We start from the raw sequence: 10674 nt of genomic DNA on the forward strand, positions 1-10674 counted from the left end.
GTGATCGGGACTTAGTGCAGGACAGGATATAGCAATTGAGTTTTTGACAAGTTTGAGTTTGAGTTGAGTGCAAGATGTGAGGCCAGAAAGGATGGCATTGGAATAATGGAGCCCAGAGATGGCAAACAAAAGTGAATAAGATTTTAGTGGCTGAGGTAGGGGTGGAGGCAGTTGATGTTGCAAAGCTGGAAATAAGTAGTCTTGGTGATGAATAGGATGTGGGGTTTTGAACTCAGCTCTGGGTCAAACAGGATGCTAAGTATGGCACAGTCTGGTTCAGCCTGAGCCAGTGGCTGGAGAGAGAAGTGAAGTCAACAGCAAGAGTGGAGTTTACTGGGGCTGTAAATAATGGCTTCAGTCTTCCCAATATTCAGTTGGATGAAGTTGTGATTCATCGATAATGATGAATCCATGAAGATAGGCACTCTGGCAACACAAAGGTGGTCATGGAATTGAGAGGTGCTGGAGATGTAGAGTGGGGTGTCACCAGCATACATAAGGAAGATGACCCAATGCCTGCAATGATGTCATGAGGAGCAACATATAAATCAGGAAGAGGAGGGAGGCAAGGATACATCCTTGGGGAACTCCAAAAATGACTCTGCGGGGCAGGGAGGAGAAGTTATTGCTAGTTATCACTAGAAGGATAAAATGAGAAGTTAGAAGAATTTTTTTTCACATGGAGAGTTATTAGAACATTGACACAGAAACTATAACATGGCTTGAAAGGGAATTGGATAAATATTTGAAAAGGAAAGGAAAGGGAAATTAGAGTAGGTAGCTTCGGTTGAAGAAGTAGCATCAGTACTGGTGTGATGGGCCAAATGGACTCTCGTGCTGTAATGTCTACAATTCTATACTATCATTCCCAAGTGTCTTTCAGTCTCTACCCCAACTAAGCAAAACACTATTAATTATGTCTCCAAAAAAGAACTTGCATTTATATAGCATCTTTCATGTCCTCAGGCAGTCCCAAAGCACTTCACAGTCAATTAATTACTTTGAATGTAGTTACTGTTGTTTTGGAGGCAAACGCATCAGCCAGTTTTGTGCACAGCAAGGTCTCACAAAAAACAATGCTATAAATGACCAGTTATTCAGTTTTTGTTGGGAAAAATGTTGACCAGGACATCGGGAGAACTCTCCTGCTCTTATTTAAATAGTGCCATGGGATCTTTTATGTCCACCTGAACAAGCAGATGGGGCCTCATGTTAACACCTTGTATTTATCAGCATTGAGTTAATTTGTCACAATTCTGTCACTTGAAAATTTCATTTACACCTGTAATAGATTCAGACGTGATGCCAAATGGTAATCAATGTCTCATTTATTAATAGTCAAATCAAACATATTAAAAGACAGTAATAATAGAGATTAAAACAATATCACCCCATTTGATCTCTGGGCACAGTTCGTGATTAAGTTGGCGATATGGTCATTTCTAATTGGGTAATTTTCTGAAAGCTATATGTTCTTCTGACAGCTGTGTGTTCTTCTCTGGATCCTCTGCACTGAGCTCAGGAGACGTTGGGTTTTTATGGTCCCCTAGCCGGACCCTCACACCATATATGGAGAGACCCATATAGATTAACAAGGTTGTTTTTCAAAGAATGCAAGATGGTCAGCTTGTTCTAACATTACTCATCTAATCACAAGACACTCTGCAAGGTTGTTTTTCAAGGTGGCCAGTCTGTTTGACCATACCAATCGAGCTGTCTCGTCAATGTCCTGTCCCTTTTTTAGTTTCAGCCCCTTAAAAAAGGGTGGGGGTTAGGTATAAATGTGCCTCTTTACTGATGAAACTAGGTGAAGCCATGTCATCTTGATTGATTAGTTATTAAAACCAATTAAATAATAATTTTATTGTCCGTTTCTATTATGCACTCCAGTCCCTTGGTGCCCACCGGTCGCGGAAAGCTTCAAGAGTACCAGACATCGCGTGCTCCTTCTCCAGGGCTACCCAGGTGTCCATCTTTAGATCTTTAGATGGTTGTTCCGCTCTTTGGGCCATTGTTCCTCTTTTAACCACACAGCTGTCTACCTCACCGTGGGAAGATAAAGTTCAATTATCATTCAAACATCAGTATTTTACAATTCAGCAAGATAGGCAGCTTACTCAGCAAACCAGGCAACACAGCTTGCAGAGCATGATAGTTAATAGCATCAATTTGTCCCTATTCCCAATATTCTTACAGACTCCCCCGTGAGAGAGAGGAAATACTAAGGGTTTCGATCTCTCATCTATTCTTCAATAAGGTTGTCAGTTCTAAGTGGCCCTACCTCCGCCTAACATTCCTGATAGCACGTTTAAGTACACATAATGCTTTGTGGCCAAAATTTACAACCGTTCTAAGCTTCCTGTCTGGAGGGTAATGTTTACTTGCATTTTTGTAACAATGTGGGCCCTCACAGGCACCAATATCTTAGCCCCATTTTAGTAATACTTGTTGGTGTAAAGCAAAATGTTAACCGCCAACCGGACATATGGGGGTGAATTTAAGAAAAAAATGGGGGGGTGTTTGGGGCGGGGGGGGTGGGGGCTCCGAAAATCGCGGAAGTCCCATTCAAGTTCGGAAGCCGGCTTCAACCCGCCGACTTCTGAGTTTCCCAGGGACTCACCCATGTGCGTGCAGGCGACCCAAAAACGGAAGTCCCGCTGGCAATTAAAGCCAGTTAAAGAGCCAAATGTACCTCATTGAGGTACGTAAGGCACTTTTCCTGTGACAGATTAAATACTTAGAACGATTTTTAACTTACCTGGGCAGCTTGTCCACCGCTTCTGATTCTCTGATGTCTCCCGCTCCGATGTCCCCCTCTTCACCCCCTTGATTTCCCTCTCTTCACCCCCCCGATGTCCCCCTCTTCATCCCCCCAGATCTTCCCCCGATCTTCCCCCAATGGCCTCCCAATCTTTCCCCAATGTCCTCCCGATCTTCCCCTCTCCCCCTCCCGATCTTCCCCTCCCACTCCCGATCTTCCCCTCTCCCCCTGATCTTCCCCACTCCCCCTCCCGATCTTCCACTCTCCCCCCCCCCCCCCCCCCCCCGAGTCTTGCAGTCCAGCACCGGAATTTCCATTCTTCCCACCCCGGTCTTCTGTTCCAGGGCCGGATGACGTCTCATTCTCTCTCTTTCTCGTGCTGCCCCCCCACTCACGTTGCAGCTCCTGACGGCAGCCAGCCTGTCAATCGTCGGAAACGGTAAGTTTTGTTTATGCGGGTTTGCCAGGAGCATCTTCACCCCCCCGCTGCCAACCTGCCACCATTGTAAGATCGAGCCCATGGTGTAGCCTTGTGTGCAGTGCTTCTTATTAGCTGTAACGCAATACCTTCCTCTCTTCTAATAAACGACGTTGGTTCTATTCAAATTCAATAGTACAATAGGGGATTCTTCATCCAGAGTGAAACCAGAAGCTGGCAGTGCACTTTGTAAAATGTCACATCTACACAATCAAGATCCATTTTTCCTGGTATAGCATAAAGAGTTTGGTGCAATCTAGAACCCCTCTTTTCCCCTTTATTGGTATCTTCGATCTTCGGATCATTTACAAATCCTCCAACAAGCCCATCGATTCCACTTTAAATACCTTCATTAGATTTACATCAGCAGATAGCAATGGTATTGCCACAGGAATCAGTCGTGAAACAATGTCACTTTGCTTGCAAGGCTTCCTCATAACACACCAATCTCAAGGGCATTTCGGGATGGGCAATAAAATGCTGGCCTTTCCAGCGATGCCTACATCCCATGAACGAATAAAAAAAATATCCAAATCTTCGCACCTGACACCAAACCATATTCCCATCTGATTTCCAGATTTTCATTTGTTTGTCCAGTATAAAATTTGGAATCCACTTCTTTTCTATAGCATTTAACCCCCTTTTTGAATCTGAACATTGTAAAAACCCTCCATGCACAATTGCCTTTATGATCAGTTGTTCCTTAGTCTTTGTTATTCTGAATGATTGCCAATATCTCTAACCTGTCTCTCTGCCAGTCCTTTTATTAAAACAAGGGAGTCTCCTTGTTCTTATATAATATCCCCCGTCTGCCTATTCATTCCTTTAAGTAATCCCTCTAAATGCTTGTGCATTGTTTTATCATATTCCCATTGTCTCTATGTGAGTTCACCTAAATCTCTTCCCAGTTGTGCTTAATAAAATTGTGTACCATTGATCTTAGCGTGAAAAAAATCTACATTCAATTACATAAATCAGAAGACAAAAGATACAGAAGGAAAAATTTAACAGAGCAGGAATAATCTCTAACTGCAAATTATAACAAGCTTCATGTGTTTGCATCACCACAAGTTCACTCATGCCTCTTTTTCTGCGCCTACCACTTTAAAGTTTTAATCACAGCCTCAATTTTAGATCATGTCTATGCCATCTGTAGTCAGGCATGCGTGCAGGGAAACATCCAAATCAGCCTAAGTATCGTTTCCCCTGCTTTACACAACAATCTAAATTGGGCACTTTCTATGATGCAGTTTTCCTGTCATACACCGTTAACATAGGCGAGCTTACCCTTTGCTTATACTCCCTCCCTCAGAATGTGGTTCTGCCAATTCGGTAAATGCTTCGGTCGTAACATCCATGATAGGTAAGGATAGGGTTAAAATCAAGGTTTATTCTTATCCCTAACTTGGCCCATTGGGTGAACAGGAGCATACCCCAGATTGCGGATTGTTTATACAGGTGGAGCTTTAACCCTCACATTTGTTTCATCATTTCCCTTAGAATATCAACGGACAAGTTTGCAGTCCCTTAACGTATTCCCTTACATCAAAAACCTCAGTGTTTGATCAATAAACAAAAGCATATATGCTCCGTATGCCATACAAATGGCTGCCCATCCTATTCTCTTTGCTCGTTCGTTTCCCTTGCATATCATCTCATTTATTTTATCCTGCGTCTGAGTGATGTATTAAACGATATATTGTTCTTCCTGTGTTAGCTCATTGATTGCGTTTAGGATTAGTGCATCGACCAATTTGGCCTGCGCATGTTCATAATGACGGCCATACTTCTTTGTAGTCTCAACAACGATTCCAAATTGACATTCCTGATCCGAATACTCCGTTATCGCATCTACCTATTCTACAGCATCCGACTGCAATTGTCTTGTCCTGAAGCTTCCCTCCTCTTGTCTAGTTTCTATTCCCATTATGCTATCTATCACTCTCTGCCTCTCATTCCCATTTTATCTGCATGTCTCTTGTGGGCATTTACTACAGTATTGTAAATTGGACTTTATTCATTATGACACATTTTACAGTCTCTAAGTCCCTGTTATATTATACTCCCCAGTAATAATTGTAATTAATATCACACTGTCCATCTTGCTTCATCTGTGGAGAAAGCACAAAGAGTTATTTCTTCTGCCTCCAGTTTCTTTGGAAACTTGGAATAGAACACCCTACACAATCTTGACCTGATGTCTCAACTGTCTGTTGTCTTGGATATTCTGTACTTTGCTACTAACTTCTCCCGTTGGACAGCTGTAGACTCATAGGGTCAAAGTCACCCCAAATGTGGAACTAACTCTGTATAAGGCAATATGATTTTAAAATTCTTTGCAGTGTTGACTGAAACAAGGCAGAGCCAACTTCATCACCAGCTCCATACTCAAGCAGATTTCAACTAAATTTAAAGAAACTTTGCCAAATTGAAAAGAAAACAATCGATTTATATCTCAAATCTCACAGACATAAAATAGGACATAGTCCTGTAACTGTATAATAATTCTCCAAGCTCTTTTGACTTCTTCTTGTACATTTAATGGTGGTACTGTGCTTAGAAAATGCAACGATTGAAATGTTTATATTAAACGACCAGGACTACAAAGCTGCTTCAGTTTTGTGAAAAAAGTGGAAATGGAGCTAGCTGCAGCCTGCATGCTGTAGAGTGCAACACACTTAAAGAGACAGTACACTAAAAACTAAAAAAAAATCCAGTAGCTTGTAACAATGGGAGAGACGGAATCTTCCCTTTTCATCATTTATCCTGTTTTAAATCATTTATCCTTTATCTCTGAACTCCATTTTCAATCTCCAATGTTTCCTACTTAATTCAATTTTGTACCGATTTAAAATCTCGTGGGAAAAACCTATTATCAGGCTTGCATTGGCTCTCCTTTTTAAAAGTTTTCTCTTCCTCCACTGCTGGAAGGATGGGGTATAGTGAATGGAAGAGGGGTACTGGGAAAACAGCTGGAAGTTCTAGTCTTTTTCTGGGTTCACTTTCTAGAACCTCTACAACTGCTTCTCTCCCTTCTGGTCTTTTACTCTGTAACACACCTCGGGTTTGCTTAAATAATTCTTTGACTCCTGCGACTTCCGTTTCGCAGTCCTCATCTAAGCCTTCAAAATCTACTTTATTCTCATCATTGGCTCCTTGTATCATTGCGTTGTCTAGGGAGCAATAGTTTGCAGCCTCCCCTGCCAACCTTTCCCCGTGCACCTCGTCTCTATCACCGCCCACTTGGATTATTGTACATATACTATCTCTCTTAACTCTCAACTGTTCTTGGAACCGGTGTACCTATTTCTGTTGTTGGGAAGTCAGGAGGGTTATTAATTTATCTAATTTTTGTTCCACACCTCTCGCTTTTTGGAGAGCCATCGTCCGAATTCCCTCATTGTGTCTCTGCTGGGGGGCTCCGGCAGTCTATAGTGTAATGACCCATTTTCTGACATCAGAAACACCTGTCGTTATGACCATCTGTTCTTCCCATGAGTCTCCTCGCGTTACAGCAGCCACCACAGCACCTTATTGGCCCAATTTGCCACTTAACGCCTGAATCATTAACTTACACCATTTGTGGTCTACCAAATTTCTCTTAAAGCCCCTCTACAGTCGACGAGTTCCGACTCTAGGCTCCCATTTTTCTCTGTCAGTCTGACTGTCTCTTGTAATATTTTCTGACTCTGTAGTCCCTGTGCTGTCACAGTTTTAGTCACCAACTGCAAACTCTCCAGCATAGTCATGACATCAGTTCTTTCAACCTCACTTTTTCACCTGACTGTCTCTTAATTTCCCTGTCTTTTTCATCTGACTGTTTCCCATTTTCCTCTTTTAATTGTTTAACATGTTCCTCACTCTTAAGTGCACACAAGTTGCCATCCACATAAGGGCCCTTTTGCCAACTCTCACCTTCATCTTTTGATTTCGAACTTGATCCCTGACCCATTCTATTGCTGACTCATAAGCCTCACCCTTCTCCACAATTTTGGAGATTGATTCTAAAGGCTTGGACCCCTTTAGTTTCATTTTCAGTCTCTTTTCTAACATTTTGTGGACAATTGTCATGATCACATATAGTAAAACAAAACCTCATTTCCTGAATTTGAACAATTCCCGTCTTTTGTGATCATATTAAGTCTGTTGATTTTTAAACATTTTCTTTTGATGCTTGATTTTATGTCGACACAAAACATTTGATTGGTCACGTCCCGCCGCGGTCACCATTTTGTAACAGATTCGGACGTGACGCCAAATGGTAATCGATGTCTCATTTATTAATAGTCAAATCAAACATGTAAGAGTACCCAATATTAAAAGACAATAATAATACAAAGATTAAAACAATATCACCCCGTTTGATCTCTGGGCAGAGTTTGTAATTAAGTTGGCGATGTGGTCGTTTCGAGTTTTCTGACAGCTGGGTCATCCTCTGACAGTTAGGTATTCTCCCTGGATCCTCTCCACTGAGCTCAGGAGACGTTGGGTTTTTATGGCCCCATAGCTGGACGCTCACACCATATATGGAGAGACCCTTATAGATTAACAAGAATGTTTTTCAAAGAATTCAAGATAGTCATCTTGTTTTAACATTACTCATCTAATCACGAGGCCCTTTGCAAGGTTGTTTTTCAAGATGGCCAGTTTGTTTGACAGCTCCAATCTAGCTGTCTCGTCATTGTCCTGTCCTTATCATTATCTTTAGATGGTGGTTTGGCTTTTTGGAACATTTATCCTCTTTTAACCACACAGCTGTCTGTCTCACCATGGGGTGATAAAATTCATTCATCATTTAATGGTGAGTATTTTACAATTCAGAAAAATAGGCAGCTTTCTCAGCAAACCAAGCAACACAGTTTGCAGAGCATGATGGTTAATAGCATTAAGAAAAAGATGTCAATTTGTCCCTATTCCCAATATTCTTACAGATTTCCCTATAGTTTCTTAGTTGGTTCTTAAAATTTATGTTGATTAAAAACAATAGATTCCCCAGCACTGCTTCCTTGGGTACTCCCCTAAACTACAACTCATCATTTCTTATCTTTCCGCCAATTTCTTATCCACCTCCAAGTTTTAAAATTTCTTCTAGCTTCCCTTTCATAGAATACCCACTGCCGTAAACTTGTGTAGAAGACTTTCATGTGGGACATTACTGAAGGCTTTGTGGGTGTCCACTCGGGTTTTCCAGTGTCTCTTGGGAATTTCATTTTCTTAAAAGTAATGGAGTTTGTTCAGGCAGGATCTCTCCCTTCTGAAACCAGATTAGCTGTCATTCACTAGATGATTTGCACATAATTACTCCTCAAATTTGTTCCTAATGATTGATAACTGACAAACTAATGAAATCAATACAAAACTAATGGATCTGTAGTTACCTGAGTTTGTTTTGTTGCATTTTTTGAAAACAGGTATGAGGTTTCCAATCTAGTGGGACCTGCACAGCATTCATTCACTCCCTCATGATGACTGAGTACTTTGTAGATTCTATCTCTGTTCTCACAGTACTTATATGTCCCATATTCTCATTAATATGCATTTGAAGATATTCATTTTTTTGTCCTGAACAGACTGTCTTGAGTGTTACCCTGGGTTCGATTGTTTAAGCTCGTCCCTTGATCCCTTGAAGTTGGCCTTTTTAAAGTACCACTGTATGTCAATGCATGATTTCAACCAGAGATAAGAGTTTTTGAAAAATTTGGATGATTTTATTTTGGTCCTTGTCATTTATATTTTAGTAAGTTGCCAGCTCATTGAATGCACAATGCCCAACTACACAGTGAAGCATGGAAAGAGTTAGGAAAATATATGAATGGAAGTAAACTCTGGAATAATGTAAAATGAATGGCAGAAAATATAACCTTGATGTCACATGGTTGTATATGAAATACAAGATAAGCTTGGCTTCAAACGACTAGACAATTCAGGTCCGGAAGAAGAGACCCATTTTACAACAGTAATTTTCTCACTCTGCCCAAAATGATGGGAACCATTTCTTCCCACTTGCTCCATGTAATCTCTACTCACAGTGCCCAGTTGTGTTAGTTATTGTACAGATTTATAAAGTATGAAGGCACCAAGGAGTGTTTGCTACTAATTGGTAAATACAATTCCTTGCCATCGCTTGTCATACATTATAGCATCAAGCACTGAACATTGTTCTTTTACCCAAAACTTGATCACCTCCATCAAAGCAGCGCACTGACTGCACATTCTTCCGTTACAGACAATTCATTCAAGACTGGCAGGTACGGTTAAACTATTGTTACTTCAGCTAACTGCTTATCAAACGGGTTACATAAATTTTACGCTATTAGCAACGTACAGTAACAATGGTGGTTAAATCTCAACCGTAGTCTCAAGAGATACACGTAGTTCTGGCTCGGGGCCATAGACCAAGTAGCAGAATTGCTGTGTTGGAGTTTTAATTCTTGGGAGGACAGGTGCAGCAGAGCAGAGCACCCCCAAGGAGCAGCAGACCCGATGTCCCCCAACCGATGTACAAGGAGGCTCCAAGTTCTCTCCTCTGAGCGTCCGTTACCAGCGGGTTGTAGAAATCCTTGATGATGGTGTTCGCTGACCAGGAGACCGGGATCAGCATCAACAATCCAGACAAGATGAAGGTAATTCCCGATATGATTGTGACTTTCGCCTTTGTCGCCTTCTTTTCTACACAGTTGGTGCATTTTCCTCCCACGATGGAGATGAGGATGCCCAGGACTCCCACCACAATGGCAATGACGGTCAAAGCTCGGGAAGCCTGGAGATCTTGGGACAGAGCTAACAGGGAGTCGTACACCTTACACTGCATCTGCCCGGTGCTCTGAACAATACAGTTCATCCAAAGTCCTTCCCAAATAATCTGCGCCACCACGATGTTGTTTCCAATGAAAGCGGTCACTCTCCACATGGGAAGGGCACAGGTTATGACGGCTCCCAGCCACCCGAACACACACAGGGCTATGCCCAGAATCTGGAGTCCCATTGATGCCATTTTCGTAGTTTCGTGCAAGCAATCCGCGATGTTCGAAGAGAAACTGCTTTCTTGATCCCGATTAAGTCGAGGACAATCACTGAGCGGATATTCGCTCCTTATCTTAGCTCAGCGTAGCTGAAAACAGGGAACACCTGTTGAACCAGATTCCAAGATTACTATCATCTTTTTTTCAGTCAGCTTTGATGACTCTGAAGGGGCACCCGAATGAAATGATTATCCAAGCATTCGTCGTGTTTTGGGGGTCTGTAGTGAAAGTTAAATGTATCTCCCTTTTAAGGAAAGAAAGCCTTTTATCGGTAAACCACAATGCCGTGTGTAACTTGAAATACCACCTTATTTATAGAATCATAGAATCGTTACAGCACAGAAGCACATTCGGCCCATCGAGCCTGTGACTGCTCTTTGTAAGAGCAATCCAGTAAGTCCCATTCCCTCGCT

General features: G+C 41.8%; 1 protein-coding gene across 1 annotated transcript; it reads right to left on the reverse strand.

The window, feature by feature from the left end:
- Nucleotides 1–7512: 7512 nt before the first annotated feature.
- LOC137344864 (claudin-4-like) lies at nt 7513–10356 on the reverse strand. The gene has a single exon (XM_068008090.1). It carries the CDS (start codon nt 10231–10233, stop codon nt 9664–9666), a length of 570 nt encoding a protein of 189 aa, XP_067864191.1. The 5' UTR covers nt 10234–10356; the 3' UTR covers nt 7513–9663.
- Between the last annotated feature and the right edge of the window lie 318 nt (nt 10357–10674).

Source organism: Heptranchias perlo, chromosome 28 (assembly GCF_035084215.1).
Source record: "Heptranchias perlo isolate sHepPer1 chromosome 28, sHepPer1.hap1, whole genome shotgun sequence".
Taxonomy (NCBI): Eukaryota; Metazoa; Chordata; class Chondrichthyes; order Hexanchiformes; family Hexanchidae; genus Heptranchias; species Heptranchias perlo.